Raw genomic sequence first — 27,682 nt, forward strand, 5'->3', positions numbered from 1 at the left:
GCCAGAGAAATAAATGAGGGGTTGGCGAGGGAGGAAGCCAGGTGTGAAATAAAAGCATTGGGGAAGGACATTGACCGCAGGTCGAGCGGGAAAGGCACAATGGTATGCGACGGGGCAGCGCGACTTGAGAAGCACAGGGAAAGCGTGTTGGAGCAAAGCGAAGTTAAGTGGACCGGGGTAGAAATCGCGACACGGGGAATAGAAAAGCCGACGACCACCGAATTAGAAAATTATATTTTATTAGCACCAGCGGTCGTCGAGCTTAACAAGGAAAAAGAAATTGAAATAAGAGAAATAGTTGAAATCGGGGTTAAGAAGACGGCGGACTTAGAAAAGCACTCGCGGGAGGAAAAGATGGAATGTGTACAAAGTCTGTGTTCGCATCATGATGCCGTACTTCCTAACCCCAATGAAAGTTTGCAGCTGCGTGTGGAGAGAAGAATCCCAAAGGTGAGCAGGGCTGTATATGGCGCGAAAAGGTTTGGCGCGAAAGGATTTTTCATGCGCTTGGGATCCGGGCGTCGCCCGGGCGCTTGTGGAAGGTCCATGGTGCGCTGTGTGAAAGGAAATGGCGCGAGTGTGAGGAAAAAGTGTGTGCCGAAGAGTGAGTGTGAAACAGAGAGTGATATTGAGACAGAGTGCGACACAGAGTGTGAGATGGATGGAGAGAGTGTGTGAGAATGCACACCTGGGATGGTTGTGGAGTGTGCGGGGATGCACATTAGAGCGCGTGATTGGGTGTGCAATAGAGTGCACACCCATGGTGGTTACGGAGTACGTAACGGGGGAGAGTGCACGAGAGGAGTGCGGGGAAGAAAGGTGTGTAACAGAGTGTGCGATTAGAATGAGTGCGCAAGAATGTGCACGAGAGTGTGGAACGAAAGGGTATGCACGAGCGAGTGCGGTGACGAAATGCATGGGATGGATGAGAGGCGCTGGGACGCCTTGGTGTGGGAAGAGTGAGAAACGGGTCATGTGTGGATGTGAGCATGCGATTCGAGCATCGACGCAGACCGGGGCAGCGCCTAGGTCGACGGATAGCCTACGCGAGCTCTCGGGGCGTGGTGTGCTTTGTGTGCTGCGGGGGCCGGCGGGGAACGTTGCTGCGGCGCTCTTGCAAGGAGCACCGTGCACGATTCGGGCCGGGTCCCGCCCTGTATGGTCGGTGCCGCGTCGTAGTGGCGACCGGCACGATTCCGGGGGAGAAAGGCCAGGTCGGACCTTCGCCCCCTGGCGTGCGCGGTGCTCCGACCGGGGGAGGTTGGGTCATCGGGCCGGAGACCGCAAGGCTCTGCGCCGAGATGGACCCTGGAACATCGGCCCGAGTATGCCTCCTCCCCAGAATCGAAAATGCCGGACGGACCCAACCTACAGGAGACTGGCCATTCGCACGAATTGCCAGCTTTTCGAAGCCGAGCAGTGAAAATGCATTACCGCACCCGACGAGGCTTGAGTACAGTGGACTAGGAGTGGTAGTGATAGGAATGGTAGTTGTACCATTCATTCAGGCACATGAACAGTAGTTTATGGGGTTTGGCAGTGTAAACTAGCCAGGGCGGGCTAGGATAATGATAGGAATTTAGAAAGATGACTTTAGGAGACGTGATAATTAAGTAGAGACATTATACGAGTAGAGGGGACGTAGAGAGATTAGGTGGATGATAATGACGAGGGATGTGCTAGTATAAGGGATGACAGGGAAGCACTAATATTAGGGGAAATAGCTAGTCAGATGATGCTGTGTGTGTGTAATTGTGGGAACCACCGTGTGCATGGGCTTGAAATTAGGAATTGGATGAGAGTCTTGGTAGTGCTGGTGATGAAATGAGGCAATGCTCGTGAATGATGTGTGTGTGAGTATGTGGATGAACTTGCGCAAATGAGGCAATGAACTTGAGCAAATGAGGCAATGCTCGTGAATGATGTGTGTGTGAGTATGTGGATGAACTTGCGCAAATGAGGCAATGCTCGAGAAGGATGTGTGTGTGTGTGAAAGTGTATGAGTGGAGTATTGCGGATGTGTGTAATGGCAATGAGTGCATTGACTTGCAAGGGGTGCAAGTGGATGAATGGTGAGAGCACAAGGGTGTGCAAGAGCTTGGTGGTGTGGAATAAATGGTGTGGAAGGAGTAGTCTGGAATGATGGAGTGGAGTGTATGGTGCGAAGGAGTGAATGGGGGGAGGATGGACCCCTTCAGGAATACCCGGGGAGGGTAGTTTAAAGTTAGGTAGAGGGAGTAGGTAAATTTGGTTGGATATTGACATCTGTGGTGCGTGTAGTTGAAAAGTAGTGTTTTGTTGGGTGCATAGGTGAAGTGGAATGGCTGAGCGTGTGAGCCTGTTAGTGCGTGTGGTTATTGAGCACTCCACCACTGGTAGTCTGTCGGCCAGGTGAGGTCGCAGGTAGGCTCTGGGAGCCAGGTAGAGTTCAGTAGTGTTCAGCGGGGCCGAGGATCCGAGAAGGAGGACCCGGGTAGCCCAATGCCAGAGGGGGCATAGAGGGGGTAAGTGCCAGGGAGGGCCTTCCCCAGGTTAGGGTGTGAGGAGCTAGGCAAGCTCGGGTGGTGACGTTCAGTGGCGCAGGTGCGCAGGTAAGTAGGACCTGCTGGTAGAGCCACACGACCCAGCCCCGAAATTGTGCGAGGGCACAGATGGAAAAATGGGGGGAGAGAATGAAATGAATGAATGAATGAATGAAGGATCGTTTTAAGGCCATTTTCCCCACTAGAGCGGGGACGTGAGACCCCAAATTGGGAGAGCACCGCAGTATGGTCAATGGGAATTGGTTTTTAGAACCACATAGTGTAAAGTGGCCAATGGATTGGCAGGGCAAGACCCCGGGTAGAGTAAAGAGTTAATGTCATTTAGAAGTACTAGGGCATGCCCGTACTATATCTATATCTAAAATTATATCCCCCCCTCTATTTACATGAAATGGTTTGGTCCATGAAATGTTTTGGTTCATTCGCAACGCCAAAGCGAACGGCGAACGCTTTACATGAAATGGTTTGGTTCATGAAATGTTTTGGTCCATTCGCAACGCCAAAGCGAACGGCGAACGGCTTGCGAGTACAGTGACAATCCCCCCGGGGTTTTAATTAGTTTTAAAACATCGTTTAACGCCAACATAGCGCCAACATAGTTTGCCGACGGGAAATAAATGAATACGCTCTCAAATGTGCCATCCGAGGCAGAGTGTGTTCGCCACGTTCGGCACACGCGATAGCTCGCTGCTCTCTGATTGGTTGAATCGTTTTTTGGACATAGCTCGGTAAGTAATTGTCCGATTAATATGAAACCTTGAAAAGGCACATCCTCGGGTCCCCAGCAATATACCTGGCAAGTTTAAAGTATATCGGACCCGTGGTTGTCGAGAAACAGCGGTCACAGACAAACAAACGTACAAACAAACAAACGTACAAACAAACAAACGTACAAACAAACAAACACACAGAGATTACTGGAATTATAGATAGATAGTTAGGAGAAAATCTCTTCGCACAATCCGCATCCACTCACCGAGGTGACAGGACTCCACACCAGGTTTTGTAAATGATTTGGAGAATGTAAGACGCATCATGACGGAGTTTGACATTGCATGTAATATTCCATCCCTTCCTTCTTGGGAGGGATTGGGAACGAATTTGGAATTAGAGGGGATGGGAAAGACAAAACATAGCGACAAATTTGTAAATTGTGTACATACGGGGGAGGGCAAGGGTAGTGTAGGCTGACATGGGGGGTGACGAACGAGTAGGGACGAGCTTTATCAGCTCGCTCTCCAGCGCCCCTCATGTCGCATTGCCTTGTGATTGTGTGTACCCTTGCCCCCCGCTAACCTCTGCTTTGTCTTCCTTCCCCACTCATGGACCATGGTCTTTTGTGCGAGGGGAGTGTGCAGGTGTCCTGAATTGTGCGGCCGCACTCTTGCTGCCTGCACCCTGCTGCCTGCCTGCCTGCACTGATACACCATATGGACCACACATTCTGTGGCCTGGCACCTTTGCTGGGACAGACCATTGCTGCCAGCAGCATCTTGCTTGTGGACCACTGTGTTTTAAGTGGCATCAATGCCATGCAGGCGGACCACCTACGCTGGCCCTGCTGGCCAAATAAAAAAGCGGACGCGGTTTGTGCCCTTTTTATTAATTAACCTTTGGTGTGCCCGAACAAAGATGGTAAACTTTTACAAGGGCACACTGAAGAACAGCAAGTAAGAAGATCAAGCCAAGATCCATCGGACAAGCAAGCCAAGCACAAGACGTCTTAATTTATTAATTTTTGAAATGTTTTTGTGCATTTTTTGGTGCTGGTGCTTTTTGTGCATTTTGTTTATTTGTGGTACATATGGGTGTATGGTGTATTAGTGCAGTGCATGGCAGTGGTAGTTCCTCTTTTCAAAATTCCTTTTTCTTTTTCCCACAAAAGACAGGTCCTGGGTTATAGTTGTAAATAATTAAATAGTAGTGTCTTGTGAATAACATGCTCACCACCGGTTTAAATGTTTAGTTTGCGAATAATTCCGTAATTCGGTTAATTGTAGGCGTGAGTCAGTTAGATAGGACACAACGCAGCAGGTGGGACATATCTAGTGTTAAAACTGTCGCACTCAGGGTGAGGTTAAATGTAGAGGGAAACTACACCGAAGTGTCACATGTAGTTGTAAAAGTAGTCCTGGCCCAGGTTTCGGCTCGGGCCGAGCCTGGCAAGAGGAGGGGTGCAGTGTTGCAGTTTTGAGAACCCACACATGTAAATATCACATCATTAAAGGTTAAAGATGGTAAAGGTTGACTGTCTTTCCCTCGCGGTCCCCCTGTGCTGTCCCTCGCGGTCCCCCTGTACTGTCTTTCCCTAGCGGTCCCCCTGTGCTGTCTTTCCCTCATGGTCCCCCTGTGCTGTCTTTCCCTCGCGGTCCCCCTGTGCTGTCCCTCGCGGTCCCCCTGTACTGTCTTTCCCTCGCGGTCCCCCTGTGCTGTCTTTCCCTCACGGTCCCCCTGTGCTGTCTTTCCCTCACGGTCCCCCTGTGCTGTCTTTCCCTCATGGTCCCCCTGTGCTGTCTTTCCCTCGCGGTCCCCCTGTGCTGTCTTTCCCTCGCGGTCCCCCTGTACTGTCTTTCCCTCATGGTTCCCCTGTGCTGTCTTTCCCTCACGGTCCCCCTGTGCTGTCTTTCCCTCGCGGTCCCCCTGTGCTGTCTTTCCCTCGCGGTCCCCCTGTGCTGTCTTTCCCTCACGGTCCCCCTGTGCTGTCTTTCCCTCGCGGTCCCCCTGTGCTGTCTTTCCCTCGCGGTCCCCCTGTGCTGTCTTTCCCTCGCGGTCCCCCTGTGCTGTCTTTCCCTCACGGTCCCCCTGTGCTGTCTTTCCCTCGCGGTCCCCCTGTGCTGTCTTTCCCTCGCGGTCCCCCTGTGCTGTCTTTCCCTCGCGGTCCCCCTGTGCTGTCTTTCCCTCGTGGTCCCCCTGTACTGTCTTTCCCTCGCGGTCCCCCTGTTCTGTCTTTCCCTCGTGGTCCCCCTGTGCTGTCTTTCCCTCGCGGTCCCCCTGTGCTGTCTTTCCCTCATGGTCCCCCTGTGCTGTCTTTCCCTCGCGGGCCCCCTGTGCTGTCCCTCGCGGTCCCCCTGTAATGTCTTTCCCTCGCGGTCCCCCTGTGCTGTCTTTCCCTCGTGGTCCCCCTGTGCTGTCTTTCCCTCACGGTCCCCCTGTGCTGTCTTTCCCTCACGGTCCCCCTGTGCTGTCTTTCCCTCGCGGTCCCCCTGTGCTGTCTTTCCCTCGCGGTCCCCCTGTACTGTCTTTCCCTCACGGTCCCCCTGTGCTGTCTTTCCCTCACGGTCCCCCTGTGCTGTCTTTCCCTCGCGGTCCCCCTGTGCTGTCTTTCCCTCGCGGTCCCCCTGTGCTGTCTTTCCCTCGCGGTCCCCCTGTGCTGTCTTTCCCTCACGGTCCCCCTGTGCTGTCTTTCCCTCACGGTCCCCCTGTGCTGTCTTTCCCTTGCAGTCCCCCTGTGCTGTCTTTCCCTCGCGGTCCCCCTGTGCTGTCTTTCCCTCGTGGTCCCCCTGTACTGTCTTTCCCTCGCGGTCCCCCTGTTCTGTCTTTCCCTCGCGGTCCCCCTGTGCTGTCTTTCCCTCGCGGTCCCCCTGTGCTGTCTTTCCCTCACGGTCCCCCTGTGCTGTCTTTCCCTCACGGTTCCCCTGTGCTGTCTTTCCCTCACGGTCCCCCTGTACTGTCTTTCCCTCGCGGTCCCCCTGTACTGTCTTTCCCTCGCGGTCCCCCTGTGCTGTCTTTCCCTCGCGGTCCCCCTGTACTGTCTTTCCCTCGCGGTCCCCCTGTGCTGTCTTTCCCTCGCGGTCCCCCCTGTGCTGTCTTTCCCTCACGGTCCCCCTGTGCTGTCTTTCCCTCACGGTTCCCCTGTGCTGTCTTTCCCTCGTGGTCCCCCTGTGCTGTCTTTCCCTCGCGGTCCCCCTGTGCTGTCTTTCACTCGCGGTCCCCCTGTGCTGTCTTTCCCTCGCGGTTGTCAGCTCTTTCACGAGCCTCGATTCAGTATACAAAAAAAGAAGGAAAAAAGAAAAGAAAAAAAAAAGGTAGCACCCCATAGATAGGCCACAAGCAACACGTAGTTCACCATAGGACGATAGTTATTTCATAGTCTGTGTTTAGATAAGGCCATTTTCCAATAGTTGCATTGCGTTGCATCAATCAAATAAGAGTAGGCCCTTCCGTTCATTTTGGCAGCCTCCCTTCCAAGCGACGCCATTAAGCGCGCTCCAGTCTGTGCCCCATGGCCCTTCCCAATTTGTTATGCGCCTTTGTCAGCAGCGTTCGCAACTTCACTGGGCTTCTGCTCAAACCAGCCCAGAAACCCACGAGGTAAGGCCCGAAAAGGGGGCGGAGTGCCAGGATGAAGGTGCGGCCACATCAACCAGCCATCAAGGCGGGGACAGTAAGCCAACACCAGCCAACCAGGGCTGAGGTGAGGTCGCCTGATAGGCGTGGCTTTGGGCTTCGAGAGCGTTCGCTGGCTTATGTTATAAAAGCGCGCACGCAAAGCCCTTTGAGAGGACTCTCGTAGGAAGCTTGTGCTAAAAGGACTGTGCGGGAAGGACTTGGACAATTCACGCTTTGGCAAGAGGACTTTTACGGCCAGTGCATTGAGAGCCCTTGATTGTATTGGCGTTTCGAGGCTTGGAACGGTATTCGTTTATTACGTACGCGGCTACAGCCAAGCCAGCCGATAGCGAATATTCCAGCCACGTGGATAAAACGCGGTAATAGCCTGCGAGTGATTAACCGCCAGAGCCCTCCCCTACCGTTCGCCCCGCTCGTAGCCCCGTGCATCCCAACGGCACCATACGAACTCCTCTCTGCTATTGGAATCCATGTTCACGGTACGAGCTGGGGACCGGAGAGAGAGAGCTGCACAGAGCCATCCCTGGACGCGCTGGTGACCATCAACCTGTTCATCTGCAATCCCCGTGTGAGTGTCTGTGTGAGACGGGCCCGTTTGTCTGGTGAATAGAATAAGACTGTCTAAGGCTGCCCTGTGTACTTTTCCTTCCTCTTTCTTGCTTGTACATTCTTTCGTTTCCTCTTCTTCTTTGTACATTTGTAATAAATTGCCCTGTTCCTTCTGATTTCTCCTTAATCCGATCGTCCTAGTCTTTTCTCCATTGGGTAAACGTGGCACGATTGGAACCGTTTAGAATCGGGTCTGGTCTTGGTTAACAGCTCGGATCGCGGATTGCTATCCGCTCGGCAATCTTCCATCAATATCCGTGATTCGGGTGGGAGTTATTCCCTCGTTTCCGGTCAGCGTTAGTACTTAGGTAGTAGCGAATCCCTAGGCCAAAAAACCCTACCTAACGCTGCCCGGGAAGGACGTTATAACCCCCAGGATCGCGTCGGCCAGATAAGAGACAAGGGGATTAACCCCCTCTTAATAAGGGGAGAGCCGACGTCGGAGATCCACAACAATATAAATGCAGGTTGCCTGACTGTCCAAACGGGGTAAACGTCGTAACCACAAAACGTACAATACTGAACGATAACTCATATAACGAGCTCTTGTGTCCAGAGAGTGAATGTGGAGGTTTACAAATAATGTTTTTCATGCATTTTCGAGTTATATGAATTGTTGTTGAATACTGGTGGTGTATGGGCTCAGTCATTGATTTGCACACCTACTGGGAAAAAATAATAATTATATAACCACAAATTATTCGGTGAATTCTGTCAACGTCTAATCATCTTTCTGTCGATTTACTGTGGAGACAAGAGGGAGAGAGAGAGAGGGAAACACAACAACAGTAGAGAACAGGGACATCGGGAGATCTATGGAAGGGAGAGGGCTGGAGGGGGGTTAGCACAAGGACTTTCAGGAAAGAAAACGGAATTTGAAGGAGGTGGATTTGAGGTGTTTTAACGGGGAAAGAAAAGATCAAGGTTTTGGATGGAGGAAGATAAGAGATGGTGGTGAACAGCTGTTTTGAAGATCTGGAGGGAGGAGTGGGATTGAAGAAAGTGAGGAAGTTTGTTCCAGAGGAGGGAGAAAGAGGAATGACAAAGTGAAGGTGAGCAGAGAGTCTTGATTTTGTTAGTTTCACCAGAAGAGGGTTGCTGGCAGATCTTGTGTGACCTGAAGGAATATTTGGGGGCAGAGCACAACTTCACCAAGAAACCCTGTTAATCTTAACAGTTAGTGACTATTATGGGAACCAGGTGTTGGTAGGGGTATGAGGACTTGGAGAATGGAGGTGGAGGACATTGAGTTCGTGTGGGGAAGTGGGGGCAGGGGAGGGGGGAGGGAGGGATGGGGGTGGGGATTGAAGACTTGGGGATTGAAGACTAGGGAATTGAAGACTTGGGGATGGGGGTGGGGATTTAAGACTTGGAGATGGGGGTGGGGATTGAAGACTTGTGGATGGGGGTGGGGATTGAAGACTTGGGGATGGGGGTGGGGATTGAAGACTTGGGGATGGGGGTGGGGATTGAAGACTTGGGGATGGGGGTGGGGATTGAAGACTTGGGGATGGAGGTGGGGATTGAAGACTTGGGGATGGGGGTGGGAATTGAAGACTTGGGGATGGGGGTGGAGATTGAAGACTTGGGGATGGGGGTGGGGATTGAAGACTTGGGAATTGAAGACTTGGGGATGGAGGTGGGGATTGAAGACTTGGGGATGGGGGTGGGGATTGAAGACTTGGGGATGGGGGTGGGGATTGAAGACTTGGGGATGGAGGTGGGGATTGAAGACTTGGGGATGGGGGTGGGGATTGAAGACTTGGGGATGGGGCGAGGGTTGAGAAATTAATATCACATTTTACTTAATATTCCCTAAATATTCCTCACTATTGTCCATTGGGAACGAATCCCCTCACACTAGCCCAGTGTATCGAGGTTACCTGCTTGTGCTGGTGTATATCGATATGTTAGGCGCGCACCTGGTGTGGAACTGAGTGCCGTTTTCGTAGTAACCAGTGTAATGGACGTGCACCGAATCTCCACGAACTGTCCTCCGATTACATAGAAACGGTTTGTGAAGAACGTCAATCTTCACCTCCGGAGGAGGCAACGTGCCCCCGAGAATTCCGCTCAGACACATAAACGCACAAACAAGACGAACGTTCATATTATCTGTTTGTTTATTATTCGTTTAATGCGAACACCGAAGACGCAACAACCGTTCCTATGTTCCCGCCACGGGAGCAACAGCTCACCGGTTCGCTCGTAGCAACGTGGCACGGAAGTGACGTCAAAATCTCCCAGGAAGCCAGGAAACGTTACATTCAAAGGTAAACCTCGTTGCTTTATTCATACATTTATTGCGCTATTAGTATAATTCGACGTTATCTCAATCCGTTAATAGTAATCATGTCGGTAAATTTAAATGTAAATGCGAAAATGAAATTTTGATGTCAGGTGATCGGCCACCGACCAATGGCGTGCCTGGGACGGCCCACGTATCGAATGTAAACCTGTGGGTCGGCCAGGGTTGCGTGGACCAGATTTTGACGGCTCCAGTCAGTAGATCGAGGGCTAGAGAAGGGTCGGTGCGAGTCATGGGTGTGAAGGTTTTCCTTGTGAGAGGTGCGATTGCGCGTTGTCCGGGCTCGGACTGATACCCCGTGTTTGGCGCGAGGCCCCACACATCGGGATGGAAGGAACTCTCCGGAAATGGACAAACTACTTCAGTGGTGAGTCGGTCGGTGTCGGACATTTGATGATTTGTTTTCACCTTCGAAGATCCGCAGTGTTATTGGTAGATTTGGTCTTTGTCCATCGTTCCTCCATTATTGTCCCATCCGGTCTCACGCTCACCTGTACCTTATTGTGTAAACACACCTTGTAATACTAATAGCAGCACACTCCAAATGCTGCATGCCCCACAAATCGATGACGATGGTGAACCCCTTGCTTCCTTCATGAGTGCCATGGTCGATGTGGGTATTATGTCGTTTATCATTTAACCTGTCCCTCCCTGAGAGTGAGGGGTAAATCCGCACAAGTGGAGAAACCTGTTCCTTGTGGAAAACAAACCAAACACCCTGAATGTCTATCAGCAGCCTCCTCATCTCTGCAGACCTGGACAAAATCACAGACTGGTCAAACAAGTAGAACATGTCTTTCAATCCTGACAAATCTCACACTCTCGCATTGTCTCTCCGACAAGACCGACTGGACAACCCTCCCATCTACTTTCTCAACAATCCTCTCCAAGAAGTTCTGTCGCTCAAGCTTTTGGGTCTCACTATCTGCCACGACCTTTCCTGGGAAAACCACATTTCCAAGCTGGCCTCTAAAGCCAGTCGCCGACTGGGCATCCTCCGTCGTGCGAAGTCCTTCCTCGGCACACCTGAGCTCCTCACCACGTACAAGGCTTTCATCCGCAGCTCAATGGAATACTGCTCTCCCCTATGGGCCGGTGCTCCTGCCTCACACCAAGCTCGTCTTCACGCTGTTGAAACCAAAGCATTCAGAATCATTGGAATCTCCCGCAATGAAGCTAACTCCAAGGGCCTTTCACTCACTCACCGCAAGCAGGTTGGTGGTCTTTCCGTCTTCTACCGACTTCTCTCCGGCCTTGCCCCCCCCCCCCCCCCAGCTCTCTCTGGGCTCTGTCCCCCAAATATTCCTGCAGGTCCCACAAGATCTGCCTGCAACCCTCTTATGGTTAAACTGCCAAAATCAAGACTCTCTGCTCACTTTCACTCCTTCATTCCTCTTTTCTCCCGCCTCTGGAACAAACTTCCTCTCCCTTCAATCCCACTCCTCCCTCCAGGTCTTTAAAACAGCTGTTTACCACCATCTCTAAACTTCCCCCATCCTAAACCTTGATCTTTTCTATCCCCGTTAATACACCCAAAATCGACCTCTTTCAACCCCCAACTTATTTTCTGAAATTCCTCGTAGTGTCAATTTGGTTTATACCGTGTACCTCTTCCCTCCCCCCCCCCCCCCCTCTCTCGCAGCCCTCTCCCTTCCACAGATCTATCTTACACGAGACTCGACTTTGTATACAAAAAAAAAAATCTGATGTAACTTGCACATTCAAACCTCTCATAAGGTTCTTGCTGTATAAAATCCCAGACAGTTCTCACGAACAAATCCACGCCATGGAGAAAGCCGATCGATCTCCCAGAGAAGACCCAGAGACCCCGCACATCAAGGACTGTGCACTCGCATCTTCACAAAGTCAGGGCTACGACAGAGTTAGAGATTGAGAGAGAGACAAGAGAAAGGGTCCATGGTGACCGATCGACACTCTGACTGTGATCGCCCTGCCCTGGTGGATCCGACTTGATTGTTCGTTGGCAGGTGCTAAAACCTCAAAGAGGAGGCCCTGATTGTCTCACCTCTAATAAGGTTCTTGATAATGGTTAAGCTTTTGTGCTGATTACATGATACCATCATGGACAGTACATGGAGCTCTACCTGCAGCTGTAGGAATATTTGGCTGCAGCTGTCCTGCAGCTGGTATTGGCAATGGTGACTGAACCAGGTAACATTTTAGAAAATACCAAGGATGGTGCTTTGATGAGCACCTGCTCATGAATGACATGATCTGTCATGACCTCAGGATGTGAATGAGTTATGCATCAAGTAGCCATTGGCATCTGTTGGAAAGAAAGACGTCGTGTGGCTGAATTTGCAGAAGACAGAGATGATGGGCGAGAAATCCCAGAGGGAAGAGCAGTACTCCATCAAGCTATGGATAAAGTCCGCGTAGGTGGATAAAGGCCTGATTTTAGTTCTCCATTAAACCTGTTACGTAACGAGTCATTGTGCTTGTACCAACAACCCATTGTTCGTACTTGTTAACCTCACCCGAGGAGAGCGTATTGCGTTTGTTACTTGCCGGAAAAGATTCCGGCAAGTATATTGGTTGGTTGGTCTGTCTGTCTGTCTGTTTGTCTGTCTGTTTGTGCGCAGCACTACGTCTACACCGTTGCACATAGAATCGCCATACTTTACACACATATTTGTCTTGCCCTGGAATAGACTGTGCCCAATTTTTAACCCTCTGGGCCCAAGGCCTCCATTATGACGTCATAATTCGATAATTCGACAAGTACAAAACTTCATCCAATCAAGATTTTTTTTTTTTTTTTTTTTTTTTTTTTTTTGTATACAAGATCTCGAGGCTCGTGAAAGAGCGAACATTAATCACACAGAAAGACAAACAGACACATAAAACAAATAACATCGGGAGCGGTAGACAAGATGGGGAGAGAGGGGGAAGGACACAAACACAACATTTGAGAGCAGGGACCGAGAGACATGGAGACATCGAGAGATCTGTGGGAGGGAGAGGGCTTTGGGGGGGAGGCATGTGAAGGGGGGGAGGCATGTGAAGGGGGGGGGGGGGGGGGTGGGAGAGGTATAAACATATGGACACTGCCAGGATTTCCAGGAAAGAAGTTGGAATTTCAAACAAGGTGGATCTGGGGTGAATTAGTGGGGGTAGAAAAGATCAAGGTTATGGATGGGGGAAGATAAGAGATGGTGGTGAACAGCTGTTTTAAAGACCTGGAGGGAGGAGAGGGATTGAAGGGAGTGTGGGAGTTTGTTCCACAGGCGGGAGAAAAGAGGAATGAAAGAGTGAAGGTGAGCAGAGAGCCGAGATTTCGGCAGTTTAACCATCAGAGGGTTGCTGGCAGATCTTGTGCGACCTGTAGGAATATTTGGGGGACAGAGCACAGAGAGAGCTGGGGGAGCAAGGCCGGAGAGGAGTCGGTAGAAGACAGAAAATGCAATTTTCAATGCAATTTATTTTTTCAAGACAAATCAATGCAAAAAAAGATGCAATTTATTGAGCGCCATGTCAGCATAAACTGGTGGAGAAAAAAAAAAAATGATGACGTCATCGGTCACGTGGTTCGGCCGCCATCTTGGAAAAGGCAAAAAACTTTGCACCTCTATATCTCAAAGTGCTGAATAGAAAAAATTGAGACATGGCGCATTGTAAAAAACTCTCCATGGGGAATAAAATATGTTAAAGATGATGTCATAGGTGCCTCCATTATGACGTCATAATTTGACACGTACAAAACTTCATCCAATCAAGATTAAATTTCTTGAGCATAATCTAGGAATAAATTAGTTTCGAAAACATATAATAATGATGTCATCGGTCATGTGGTTCGGCCGCCATATTTGTCCAAAATGGCCGATTAAAAAAAAAAGTACATTCCGGCAAGTCCTTGGTCTCTGACCGATTTTTGATTTGTTTGTTTGTCTGCACAGCATCAATATGATTTTCTCTGCAACCGTTGGTCCGATTGACAGGAAGTTTTCACCATAGGTGTACCTCCTCCTGTAGAATTTTTTTAATGATAATTATGACGTCATATGTCACGTCGTATGGGTGCCATCTTGGAAAAACAAAAAACAGGTCGCACAAGATCTGCCTGCAACCCTTTTATGGTTAAACTGCCAAAATCAAGACTTTCTGCTCACCTTCACTCCTTCATTCCTCTTTTCTCCCGCCTCTGGAACAAACTCCCTCACTCTCTTCAATCCCACTCCACCCTCCAGGTCTTTAAAACAGCTGTTCACCACCATCTCTTATCCTCCCCCATCCAAAACCTTGATCTTTTCTACCCCCGCTAATTTCGGTCCCCTTGTGGTTTATACCTCTTCCCCCCCCCCCTCCCCTTCCCACGCCTCCTGCCCCCAAGCCCTCTCCCTCCCACACATTTCCCTGCTCTCAAATGTTGTGGTTGTGTGCTTCCCCTTCTCTCCCCATCTTGTCTTCCGCTCCCTCTTTTTGTATATTTTGTTTGTCTGGTTGATTTGTTTGTGAAATAAATGTTAGCTCTTTCACGAGCCTCGATTCAGTATACAAAAAAAAAAAAAAAAAAAACTTTGCACCTCTATATCTCAAAGCGCTTAATAGAAAAAATTGAGACATGGCTCATTGTAAAGAACTCCATGGGGAATAAAATTTGTTAATGATGATGTCATCGGTGCCTCCATTATGATGTCATAATTCGACAAGTACAAAACTTCATCCTATCAAGATGAATTTTATTGAGTGTCATGTAGGCATAAATTCGTGGAGAAAAAATAATAATGACGTCATTGGGCACGTGGTTCGGCCGCCATATTTGTTTTAACACAAAAGCCTTAAACACTGAAAACACGTCCTGGCGAGGGTCTGCAATTTCTGATTCCTCTTTCTAGTTGTTTATTGAAATTGAAGTGAAGTAATTGAGTTTTACATTGTTATTTCCATCTCTTTTCTTAAAATATATTTCCCATGTATCTACCTGTGTTACCAACAAAGTAGAAAGCTGCTATTTGGGGGAAGGTAATGTAAGTTCCAAATTTCCACCCTTCTTGATTCCGTCTCTCAGGTTGGCAGCCACGCTGGTTTTTCCTCGAGGGAGGTGTGCTTTCATATTACGACTCGCAGGATGATGTTGGCAAAGGATGCAAAGGCAGTTTGAAGATGATGGCCTGTGAAATACATGGTAAGATTTTATTTACTTATTTATTCATAATTTGTACGATTTTTGTCTTTCAGTGCTCTGTAAAGCAAATTGAGAAAATAAAAGTGAAATTATTCATTATGTTTTGATTTCAGTCTGATTTAACCTTTAGTGGGCATTGCTTCAACAGCGTAGTTGTCCTCTTCCACTCACCCCCGCCTTCCCCCAGAATTTTTCCCCCGTTCACATCGTATACATATTGGACTTCCCAGGGCAACACGTACACGATGTGAACAAACGATTAGCATCCATAACTTATATGCAGACAGGACGGCCGGTCTTACATTCCTTTCCAAAGGATCACATCCTCGAACACACAGTACCACCTAAGGCCACCTGTAAGGAATGACGAGTTTTAACCATCTCTGACCTGATCTCTGACCTGATCATAGCCTGGTGTTGGGCTAGCGGCTAGGGTGCCAGCTTAGGATCCTGGGTTCGAATCCCGGTCGATCGCTGAATTAACGCCAGGGGGGTTGACTCAGCCTGTTATCCTTCCGAGGTCGGCTAATTGAGTACCAGTTCACTGGTAATTCCCTGTTTGTCATAAAAGGCGACAAAAAGGGTTGGCGGCAGGAAGGGCATCCGGCCGTAAAACATTGCTTCAAAAAGGGGACCAACAAAAACAACAACAACCACGGTGCCCGAAAAAGGCCAACCCCCGCTTTGCGGGGAAAAATGGCCTCTAAAGGTGGGGGTTTTTTTGTTTTTTTTCTGACCTGATCAGCCATTCCCAGACTAAACGCATCAATGGGAAATCTGCTACCAATGACTACCCTGCTGACCCTATGTTCCAGCAAATAGGCCATAAAGTTCAGCTTTGTTACACCATCAATCTCACGGTACATGAGGATTGCTTAAAAGTAAAACTCAAATATAATGTTTATTTGCACAATGGATGTTACAGCATAATTTAAATTGCTTTTTCATTGAGATTTTTTCGAGGTGCACTTGGTGAAGGGGTCGATGTTCAAACTGCCGTTCATCTGTGTGACAGTGAACTCCACGGACCAGACGCGCCTGGATTTGGTGATCCCCGGAGAGCAACATTTCTACCTGCGAACCCTCAATGCGGCCGAGCGTCAGCGCTGGCTCGTCGCCCTTGGCTCGGCCAAGGCATGCCTTTGTGATGGGCGAACTCGCAAGGAAAAAGGTGTTTGTGATTTGTGAAAAAGCATGTGATGCTGGACGTCTGTTTTTGTAGTTGGGTTCACATGTGCTGATTCGTTTTATTAGTCCCCTACCGGTGCACACCGGAGGGGACTATAGGTTTGCACTCCGTCCCTCCGTCTGTCAGTCCGTCACGCAAAGAACAGTTTTCCGGACTTTTTTTCTAAACTCTTAATGCTAATGATTTCAAACTTGGCACATCGTTTCCCCATGATAAGTTACAGATGAAGTTCGAACTTCACGACGTTACGATCATTTTTGACAAAGTTTTGGCACTTTGAACTTTGGGAATTCTGATAATTCTGATGATCCTTAACTCAGTGCCATTTTAAGTTTTAATTTCCTTTAAAAAAGATTTTCTCTGCAATAATTGGACCGATTGAGATCAAATTTTCACCGTAGGGGTGGACTCGGTCTGTAGAATATTTTAATGGTAATTATGACGTCACAGGTCACGTGGTTCGGCCGCCATATTGTTTTTCGTGAAAACACGAAAACCCCTTTTTCTCCTAAACGCCTGAACAGATCGAGTCCAAACTTTGCAGGCAGAATCGCATACCCATGACGAACAAAAACGTCAGTGGGCATGATGTCATGCGTCACATGGTTTGAGAGTTATGACGTTTTTAAGCACAAACCTTTAAAACCTAGCTCCTCCCTCATTTGTGATCCAATCGAGGGGAAACTTCACAGATCTGTTCAGCATGTCGGTCTACTAAAATGTCCTTTTGGAATTTGCGATAGGGCACGTGGTTTGGCAGATATCGTTAATTAAACGAAAATATTTTAAAAATGGATATCTCTTGTTTATTCTCGAGTTCTCCTCAAGCCGCACCGCACGCCCCCAGCCTCGTCTGCGAACGTCAAACGCGCGACACAGCGCGCGCTTTCGGGAGGGGCGGAGCTAAGCCGAGCAACATATATATGCACATCGATCATTGATCGTGAACCAGAAAATATAATAAATTACTGATATTTAGCGACTCGAAAGGTTCTTTATCAACAACTTATTTTGTCGTGCTTCTGCTGACCTGTCTGCAAGGTGTATAAATCGAAGTCCCGAGTGCGAATCACAGGTGAGCCCGCCCTGAGGTAATTAGCGATTGAGAACGATTCAGAACCTGTGGGTGAATAACCCTTGGTAATTTCCCCAACAGTTTTCTGGATGACAGACTGCCGGTAGGGGACATGTATTGCAGCGCAATACTCAGAATGCTTGTTATTCCTGTTTTTGGTTTTTTTTTCCTTTAACTCTTTGTACTCTGTGTATAGTTTCTCATTGTTTTGCTGTACTTATAACTCGTCAAAAGAAATTATATTTTGTGGTACTTCTTCAGGAGACTGTGAAAAGCGTACACATTGAGTGCATTTGTTTCTCTGCACAGAACTCGATGAAGCCGGCCAGTCTTTGAGGACAAAGATGTCCGAGTTGCGTCTGTACTGCAACCTGATGACCCAACAAGTGACAAAAATCCGAGAGTCGATCCAGGCCATACAGCCCGATGTTGATGTGAGAGTTACATCACCTTTCCCTAATCTGAACCTTGTTGCCCCACCCCCACACCTCCTATACTTTCTACACTATCATAAACTTGTTTCCTTCTTTCCCTATTGCTCCCACAACTCCTCTGCCTTCCTGTCTCTTTTCTATCATCCATCCTTATTTATTTTCTCAATTTCCCCTTTTTTTTCCTAGCATTCCTTTCCTACTGCATAGGTAACTAGAACGGAACTCTGTAGAGTGCATACCTCCACCAGTTTGCCTTTTCTATCCCACAGATAGGCTGGATCCGAATCCGGACCTCAACCAGAATCTAATCGGCTTGTTCTTTTCGCCTTACTAACCTATTCACCAGGTTTTGTCAAAAACCGTCCATAACTTTTTGAGATATCCTGCTATATATCATTTTTGGCCCTATCTCCCAATTGTGAAGAATCACTTTAAAAAAATTATCGTATCTGGATCTTCACCGAAATCAAATCGATTTGTCCTTATCACATACCCAACCTGCCCACCATGTTCCGTCTGAATCCGTACATAACTTTTGGAGTTATCCTGTTAACAGACAAACAAACGGGAGTTAAAACATGACCTCCGTCTGCCTTCGGTGGTTAAGGTAGTATTGTAAGCCCCAAAATTGCTTCTGTGGCTTGGTTATAACATTAACAGCTGGTGAGCAGATTTGCACGCTTGACCATACCAACAAGTGAAATTCTTGAGGAGTTGCACCAAGGCTGTCATTCAAATCTTGATAACAGGAAGTGTGACATAAAGCTTGGACGAATAAAGCAAAAGTTTCATTTAAATAGCATATTGTCTGGATGGAGGGAAATCTTGTAGTGTAGTTGAGTGTTTCTTCCCCACTGGGTGACTGCACTCCTCCAGACGATGACCGAGGCATCGTCACTGCTGGGTGCCACGTGTGTTACGTTTGTGCATACACTCGACGAGTGCGTTCGTATTGCCAGCAGCAGCCTCACCCAGGATCTGCCTCGAGCCAGTGCTACAGAGGCTCCGGCCTCACCGGTCGCTCGGGTAAGCTAAAAAGCAGCGCTTCAGGTTGTATTTTTCTTTTTTTTGTATAAAAGGTCGAGGCTCGTGTAAGAGCTAACGTAATGACAAAAAAAAAAACAGGGCCATCGGGAGATCTGTGGGATGTAGATGGCTTGGGGTGATGAGGCGTGGGAAGGGGGGGGGGGGGGGGGTGGAAGAGCTTTAAAAAAGCAAAACACATGGACACTGCTAGGACTTCCAGGAAAGAAGTCGGTATTTCAGAAAAGTGGATCTGGGGTGAATTAACAGGGGTAGAAAAGATCAAGGTTTTGGATGGGGGAAGATAGGAGATGGTGGTGAACAGCTGTTTTAAAGACCTGGAGGGAGGAGTGGGATTTAAGAGAGTGAGGGAGTTTGCTCCAGAAGCGGGAGAAAAGAGGAATGAAAGAGTGAAGGTGAGCAGAGAGTCTTGATTTTGGCAGTTTCACCAGAAGAGGGTTGCAGGCAGATTTTGTGCAACCTGTCAGAATACTTGGGGGCAGAGCACAGACAGGGCTGGGGGGGCTGGGCCAGAAAGGAGTCGGTAGAAGACAGCAGATGGACACTGCGCGGACTTCCAGACCTTCCAGGTATTGAGCATTTATGAAAATCGTCAGATTAAAGGGACATTGTTTAATATCCGCATTTGGACGATAATGAGGTGTTAGGGCTTTGAATTTGTAAATTCAACTGGATGCCTCTTTTTCACGTGACAATTGTGCCCATTCATCTTCGTCAGCACTGAATGCAAAAGATCCAGCAAACCCTCTGATCCACAACCATCATGGTCTTGAGCAGCGTATGTTTAGGATCCTCTTACACAAGTAAAAGCAGACATTTGTGTTTTGTCCTTAAGTGCTACTTGCTGGAATTTGCTTTGGATTGACCTTTTCAGCACTCGGATCCGAACTCTAGGAACCCAGGTTCAAATCCCACATACGATGCATTCATCGTCCTAATGTCATTGTAGTACGTGTAAAAGTGCATTCATGTCTCATGTCTTTTTTTCTGCATGTAATTTATATGTCGGCTCTTCCATGAGCCATAGATTAATTAATTAAAAAGAGGAAATAGGTCGTATGCGGGTAAGAGTATGCCACAATTGGCTCGTCTAGTGGACTACCTTGCATTGCACCTGGTTATACACCTCTTCGTAATGCTCTTTGAAGATACAATTTTGTTTTTTCCAGATAACATTGAATCCACGCTTTACAGCTGCGGACAGGTAAGTTGGAATGAAATTACACTGTGCAGAAATTGAAGAAATATTTTTGGAGTACCTTTGTCATTCTCTTCTTACTTTTCTATTTACAAGATTGAGGCTTGTGGAAGAGCAAGGTAATGGAGGATATGAACTGACACTGAACCAGTGGGGCAACGGTAGGACCCAAACGATGGAGCGAACAAACAGGAAAATTGGAGGGGAGGAAAGAACCGTGCATGACCTGCAAGTAAGACGGTTGTGTTAGGTAGTGTTTGTGCAGGTAAGGATGGGGGTGACGTGACATGGCAGTTTACCACCTGCTTAAAACCCTGTCGGGAAGAGCGTGATAGAACAGCCTCTGAAATGTGGTTCCACAGACTGGAGCACTGAGGAAACAAAAGAGATGAGGCGTGCATTCGGCCTGGATCTTAGAAGTTTAACCAGGATGGTAAAATTTGGAAAAGTTAGGGAGGGTCTGAGTGAGAGCGGATGGCATTAGACCAGAGAGGAGGCGAGGGGGTGGGAAATCGTAAGCCTTCGATGTGAGAACCACAGACGTTGTGCTTCACCCTCATCATGGTGGATTTAATTAATGGTAAGAGCTTTAGATGAGCCTGGTGTTGGGCTAGCGGCTAGGGTGCAGGCTTAGGATCCTAGGATCCTGGGTTCGAATCACGGTCGATCGCTGAATTAACGCCAAGGGGGTTGACTCAGCCTGTCATCCTTCCGAGGTCGGCTAATTGAGTATCAGTTCACTGGTAATTCCCTGGTTGTCGTAAAAGGCGACAAAAAAAAAGGGGTGGCGGCAGGAAGGGCATCCGGCCGTAAAACATTGCTTCAAAAAGGGGACCAAAAAACAACAACAACCACGGTCCCCAAAAAAGGCCAACCCCCGCTTTGCGGGGAAAAATGGCCTCTAAAAGGTGGTTTTTTTTAAAGAGCTTTAGATGCCACATGATCCAGGAGAGAAAGTGGAATGCTGGAATCGCAGTACACATGAGGGGAGAGCAGTATTCTAACGAGCTGCAGATGAAAACCTTGTATAATGGGCAATGATTGTGGCTGGGCCTGCCCTTGACACAGGTTTATCTACCTTCTCTGGTGAGAAAGGCTCCAAATCTATTAGACATTGAGTTCAAAGGTGTAAGGTGGAGACAGAACAGGATAGGTTGGGTCTGTGAGTATTCGAGGCAAACATAAACTTGAGACGACACTTTAGCTCAGGGCAGAGATGCCATTTGAGGTGTGAGAGGGGACAGAAGGACAGCATACACCTGAGACTGATTTGACAAGGTAACACCAAGGTTGTGGAGGTAGACGAGTTGAAGAGTTCAGCCTCGATATTTGCAAGATGATGTTTTCTGGCTTCCCTCAGGTGGGACACACATGTTGTGAGCGTTATAGCAACTTGATCGTAACTGCTTCCCATGCAGGATTTGTTGTACCGTTGTAGATATTCGATAGGATAGTTACAGTTGGGAGGCGATAGACCCATGCATAACAGAGAGAGGAGACCTTTTTGAAAGTATTCCCATGAGGAATCATTATGGGATGCTGTGGAGATGTTGGCGTAATCCTTTGTAAGTGGGCACATTGTAATCCCTGCCTGTTGGCCTGTGTAGGATTGGATTCCCTGCCCTGTTGGCCTGTGTGGATTGGATTCCCTGCCTGTTGTCCTGCGTGGATTGGATTCCCTGCCTGTTGTCCTGTGTGGATTGGATTCCCTGCCTGTTGTACTGCATGGATTGGATTCCCTGCCTGTTGTCCTGTGTGGATTGGATTCCCTGCCTGTTGGCCTGTGTGGATTGGATTCCCTGCCTGTTGTCCTATGTGGATTGGATTCCCTGCCTGTTGTCCTATGTGGATTGGATTCCCTCCCTGATGGCCTGTGTGGATTGGATTCCCTCCCTGATGGCCTGTGTGGATTGGATTCCCTCCCTGTTGTCCTATGTGGATTGGATTCCCTGCCTGTTGTCCTATGTGGATTGGATTCCCTGCCTGTTGTCCTATGTGGATTGGATTCCCTCCCTGATGGCCTGTGTGGATTGGATTCCCTCCCTGTGATGGCCTGTGTGGATTGGATTCCCTGCCTGTTGTCCTGTGTGGATTGGATTCCCTCCCTGTTGTCCTGTGTGGACAGCTCTATTATGCAGTGTCGAGGTTGCTGACTTACAATGGGCTTTGAAAAGAGCGTGGTCAGAGGGGCACAAAAGGAACACGAGAGATTGCATGGAATTTTATAATAATTTCTTTTTTGCAAGTTATCTTAATTTATTTTATTTTATTTTTTTCAAGCAATTGACCGCTTTTTAATTTTTTTCTGTTATTGCTCTCTAGGACTCTGAATAAGAAATGTGAAATGGGCAGCAACCGTTCAAAAGCGGCAAAGGAGAGGGAAGATGTGTTGAACTCCAGCCATTATGACCCTCATGGAGAAGGTGCGTGAAGTGCAACGTCAGAGATTTAAGAATCCATGGTGAATTTGTCATATCTAATGTTTGTATTCCTGTTGTGCTATATGGATAAATCGTTGTGCTTTTAATGAAACATGCATATTTAAGAGCTGCTTCATGCTACAGTTTGTTTTCCATGTAATGTATGTAATGTGTCGCAACATGTAATCAACATGATATACAGGGACTCCTCAATTTACACTCGCAATGCATTCCTAAAGAACTGATTGTAAAATGAAATAAATAGCACCACAAAGTGGGCGTAACCCCTCAGCCAATGCATGGTGAAAGGAAGCATTGATGATAATTTGTTATTTGAAGCGAAGTTGTATACTGAGTAGGATTTTGCAGTAAATAAATTTTCGCCCATGAACCCATTAACCCATTTCGTGCCCATGAACCTTCCTCTACTCAACCCCAACACACACTGCAAAAATGTATTTAATCGGACAAGCCGTTCTTCTCGAAATTGACGGAAACCAATTTCAAGATGGCTGCCGTGGCGGCCATATTGAAAATCGCAGCGCGCCCATTTTCGAAAGGAACCTTCCTCTACTCAACCCCAACACACACTGCAAAAATGGATTTAATCGGATAAGCCGTTCTGCTTGAAATTGACGGAAACCAATTTCAAGATGGCTGCCGTGAAATTCGCAGCACGCCCATTTTCAAAAGGATCCTTCCTCTACTCAACCCCAACACACACTGCAAAAATGGATTTAATCGGACAAGTCGTTCTGCTTGAAATTGACGGAAACCAATTTCAAGATGGCTGCCGTGGCGGCCATATTGAAAATCGCAGCGCGCCCATTTTCGAAAGGAACCTTCCTCTACTCAACCCCAACACACACTGCAAAAATGGATTTAATCGGACAAGCCGTTCTCCTTGAAATTGACGGAAACCAAAAGTTGACGGACGCCCGGACGCCCGCCCGGACGATGCCCGTGACGACAATACCCCTTAGCCCATTGGGCTGAGGGGTGAAAACGTAAATGGAAAACGATTTTCCCATCGTTATAATGTTGTAAATTGAGGATGTGTTCCTGGGTGGTTTCCAGTCATAAACGAAGTAAAGACCGTAAAATGTGTAAATACAGATCCTGTAAAGAAATACGAAATACATAAATACATCAATAAGAAACATAAATAAGTGATTAATTTAATAAATTCGAGAGCGTTCATAGAACACCTCACCCCTTGAATTGAAATTAAGTAATGATTTTAAAGGTAGTATAAAAAATCCGGAAGTTTACCACCATTGATCCGTTGTCGATGACGCCACCTGATTTAACATGTTCCATCAGTTACTTGTGCCTGTTGTTTGTGTCCATTATGACATCCTTAAAAACAGTACGTTTCCTGTTGGGAATGACTCAATTTTGTTTAACTGTTGCACAGACAAAGTAAAAAGATTATCTCCCTCTTCTGTTAAACTACAGGTTCGTTTTCCGATTCATGGTCAAAATAAAACATTCAATATAAACTGGGTTGTTCCTTGCTCATAAACTGACATTTGTAGACAAATGGACAGACAGGAATGAACCAACTGATGAAGCCAGGCTTTTCTGCTTCACGCGTGTGGTAACTATGGACGGTTTTGGGTAAATGCATGCGGTACTCGTCAAGATTTGTGGCACACAGCGAGTGTCCAGGCCTCGGAGTGCGGGAGCGGTTTCCGGTGCTCCCGACGTTTGAATCGCTTCACCGTGTCCATTTTAATTTCCAAACTAATATCTTTATGAGCCGTTTTGGTGGGAGTCTCAGCCGGATAACCTGAGAGTCGTTTACCTTTCATGAAGAAGGGCTTTGGGAGAGTTTCACGCACAATACCATCAATGAAGGTCACATGATACCTCTCATGGGTACTGCATGACTGAGTACGAGAGAAATGGTGTGCACAGGTGCAAATTTTTTTTTAAAAATCCACATGAAAAAAGCGTAGACTCGAAAATGACGAGGTGTAAATCGAAAAATGTTCTCGGTACTTTGTCAATGGCATGACGGTCAAAATAAACAAAATAGAATGAGTGTAAATGGAGGACCAAGTGTACCTCCTTGTCCTGGTGAGACTCAAACAAAAGCTAGAATGCCACTCGGTAGAGCGCATACTCCCGCCGTGGGTGGCCACTGCTGAGCCCTATCTTCCAATGGTAAAAAAATCATTCAAAAAATTCCTGGATCCGGAATAATATCCTGAGCTTCACCAAAAACGAATCAATTCTTCCTTATCCCAAGGGCAATCATCCCACCAACTTCCATCCAAATCCGTTCAGAACTTTTCCAGATATCTGTTCACAAACACACGAACACACACACGGACGGACACGATCGAATGCATTACTCCCTGGCGGGAGTAATGAACGAGACATAATGGATGCTAATGTATTATTATTATTAGCTTACCTGAAACGAAGCTCAGGGGAGCTTATGTGATGGCACGTTGTCCGTCGGTCCGTAAACACTTGAAACGTGTTCTCCGAAACCGCTGATGGGATTGCGACCAAATTTGGCACAAATGATATTTGTTGTTTTGTGACTAAAGTTTGTTCATGGCATTAAAAACAATTGGGGTCTAAGGGGGTTTACCAGGGTCAAATTTGGTCCAGGTTTGACCCCCCAAAATAGGTATTTGCTTTCTTTTGTGAAACTACACACACTAATTTGATGAAACTTGACCACAACCTTCACCACCCGTGATGTAGCAAAGTATGTTCACGGCATTAAAAAAAAAATCTGCCCCTTTGGGGGTCTACGTGGGGTGGGGGGAGGGGGGTGGTAGAATAATCAGTCGGTGCAGTATACTGTTTATTCTACCAGGTGAGCACCAGGGGTATTGCCCTTATGTTTCATTATTCTTATTGTTTGACCCCATATGAGGGGAACTTTGGACGTTGTCTTTGTGTGATTTCTTGTGTTTGTTTCATTAACTTCCAGGCTATGTGAAGTGTTGTTTTTATGTTTAGATAAATCGTGTACGTTGTACACTGCATCCAAAATTTCTAATGTTTTGTAGTTTTCAAGGAAAGGGAATATAAACGGAATTCTTACTCTTGGTTGCACTTCTTTACTTGTTGCTATGGCTGCAAAGTTTTCCATCGATTTGTACATTACTTTGCAAAGTTTTAATGGGATGTAATGTTTTACCTAAAATGGTTACGTGTGAAACGAGTGTTAACTTGTTACCCACAGCATGCCATATATCGTGTCAAGGAAGTACTGGGTATTGTGTTAAACTACGACACTTTTGTGCTTTTGACCAATGGGTGAAAGTACAGGTAGGTGGTACTCAGCTCAGTGGTGGAAAAGTCTTTGTAAATTTTACCTTAAAAATCTTTATACAGGAGGTATATTCAGACTCGTAGAAGAACGGAACGGATCGGTGGACAAAATGGATAACGGACAACAAACTGATGCGCCGAAGCGCGAGGAAAGTTAATCACAGGTTATGAGTGAAAACGGGGCCTGTGTAGTATGTGTAGGCATAGTAAAATAGCAGCAACCATAAGGTGGCGGTAGTGTGCTTCAGACCTGAAATGGTGTCGGAAGGAGTTTCAGATGATGGACTCTGGAAGATAGTTCCACAGGTGAGAATAGAATGGGGACATAATGGAAAAATGTAGACTTGTGCAGGGTAAACAAGGAAAGGGTTTCTGGTAGAGCTTGTTTTAGCTGGAGGATCATGGGTTCGGCAGAGCTGAGAAAACGGGAGGAGTTGAAGATCAGAATAGAGCCGGTTAAAATAAAAACTGCAAGGCCACCCCTACCTATGGTGAGCAATATGTGGACCCTGAGACTCGGCTTCTTGATGCGAGCTTTGAACAGCACGGAGGACCTTAGATTTCAGGGCCTCGGTGGAACCGGGTGCAAGATGGGAAGCAGCAGCACCGATCCGCAGTGGGGTGCCATTTTCTATGACACGTGTGTGGGCTATCTAGTATAAAATAAAAGTTGAAAATGCCCCCGAAAGGTGTGCTTTATACACAATGGTGTACAGTGTCGGCCTATCTTAAAGTATGTTATAGTACCAAATTAAAAACGGACAAAGTGCATCATGTGCATTAATTTATTTTTAGTAGAAATTTGTTTTGCATCACAACAGCTTGTTTGTCCTCGTACTGTAATTAGGCATTCTGACATTGCGGGGTTCCCATCAGGAATGAAACCCAGACTAGGCAACTAATTGGTGAGCGGCCTATCATCTGAGCTATCCTGCTGTAAATCTGGCATTCTTCCAAGAGTACAGCATTCCCACATGCACAGTGTCACGAGAATTTTGAAATGTAATTCTTTAAACACGTTTACCATTTGTGCATTTTAATAAAGTGAATGAAGTTTTGAAGTCACAATGAGAATTGAATCTTTAGCACCAAGACGGAAATGTGAGTAACCATTTTTGGTCTGCGGTTTTTGTGAATTTCAATCATAGGCACGAAGGCTCCTGCGCGGGTCCGTTGTCCACCTGCCGGTGACGGCCGAGTGTCACCAACCAACCCTCCACCAGGGACGCCCACTCCGCTTTCTGGGACTCCTGACGATGCGGACGGATGGGTCAGAATCCGGGCAACGCACAAGCGTAGCGGGTCCAGCAGACCTGCAGTTGACACAGAACCTACTAGCCTCAAAACGGAGCTTTGTGACACCAGGCAAACTCAGACCCCAGCTGATATAACAAAAAACCCCTCGCTCGCCAATGAACACATTCAAACCTTCTTCAGCGCAATGGAACTGAGGTGTGCTTGAACAATTGTCCATTTAATAGTGAATTTCTGCACTGGGTTGTTGTTGATCTTTACTGGCAAAATCGGAGATTTTTCAAATTTATTGGTCGGTTGCGTTTGTTATTCTGTCTGTTTGTCACTCACCTACAGGTCACAATTATAAACCGATCGTCATGTTCTTCACCAAGTTGTAGAGGTAGTCACAACTGAGAAGCCTATTGATTTTGAGGTCAAAGGTCAAGTCATCTGGAGGTCAAATTTCTAAAATCGCCATTTTTCATCCGATTGACTTAAAATTGAACAGCATTTGTATATAGTCACGGGATTGGGAAACCAACAATTTTTTTTATGTCAAAAGGTCAAAGCTCAACCCAAGGTCAAACTTCTAATATCAATTTTCATCTGAAAAATCATCAATTTTCATCCGATTGACCCGAGCTTTGATTAAGATGGTCAATTTTAATCTTGATGAAATTGACAATTTGATGCATCCATGGCAAACTTTTTGGGGGGAGGGTGGCTTTTGCAAGTATCGTGCTCTGTATGACGTTGTCTTGTTTTTTGTCTGTTTGTATCTTGGAGTTCTACGGTGGGTTTTGGTATTTAGTCTCAGTTACACCAATCTACCT

General features: G+C 47.2%; 2 protein-coding genes across 3 annotated transcripts in view; one reads left to right on the plus strand and one right to left on the minus strand.

Moving 5' to 3' along the window:
• Positions 1-9,746, minus strand: part of FKBP14 (FKBP prolyl isomerase 14) — a 76,438-nt gene extending 66,692 nt beyond the window's left edge. Inside the window, exon 1 of the mRNA XM_078766413.1 lies at positions 9,425-9,746. Within this exon, the coding sequence (XP_078622539.1) occupies positions 9,425-9,612 (188 nt within the window). The 5' untranslated portion in view covers positions 9,613-9,746. The remainder of the gene's footprint in view (positions 1-9,424) is intronic.
• A 148-nt stretch (positions 9,747-9,894) lies between these two features.
• The window catches only part of PLEKHA8 (pleckstrin homology domain containing A8), a 51,141-nt gene continuing 33,353 nt past the window's right edge, over positions 9,895-27,682 (plus strand). For both annotated transcript variants that reach the window (XM_078766411.1, XM_078766412.1), the window contains exons 1-8: positions 9,895-10,177; positions 14,840-14,956; positions 15,972-16,127; positions 17,530-17,654; positions 18,531-18,680; positions 19,868-19,902; positions 22,219-22,319; positions 26,762-27,065. In XM_078766411.1, coding sequence (XP_078622537.1) covers positions 10,138-10,177; positions 14,840-14,956; positions 15,972-16,127; positions 17,530-17,654; positions 18,531-18,680; positions 19,868-19,902; positions 22,219-22,319; positions 26,762-27,065 — 1,028 coding nt within the window. In that variant the 5' untranslated portion in view covers positions 9,895-10,137. The remainder of the gene's footprint in view (positions 10,178-14,839; positions 14,957-15,971; positions 16,128-17,529; positions 17,655-18,530; positions 18,681-19,867; positions 19,903-22,218; positions 22,320-26,761; positions 27,066-27,682) is intronic.

Source organism: Myxine glutinosa, chromosome 12, assembly GCF_964187855.1.
Source record: "Myxine glutinosa chromosome 12, kmMyxGlut1.1, whole genome shotgun sequence".
Classification (NCBI taxonomy): Eukaryota; Metazoa; Chordata; class Myxini; order Myxiniformes; family Myxinidae; genus Myxine; species Myxine glutinosa.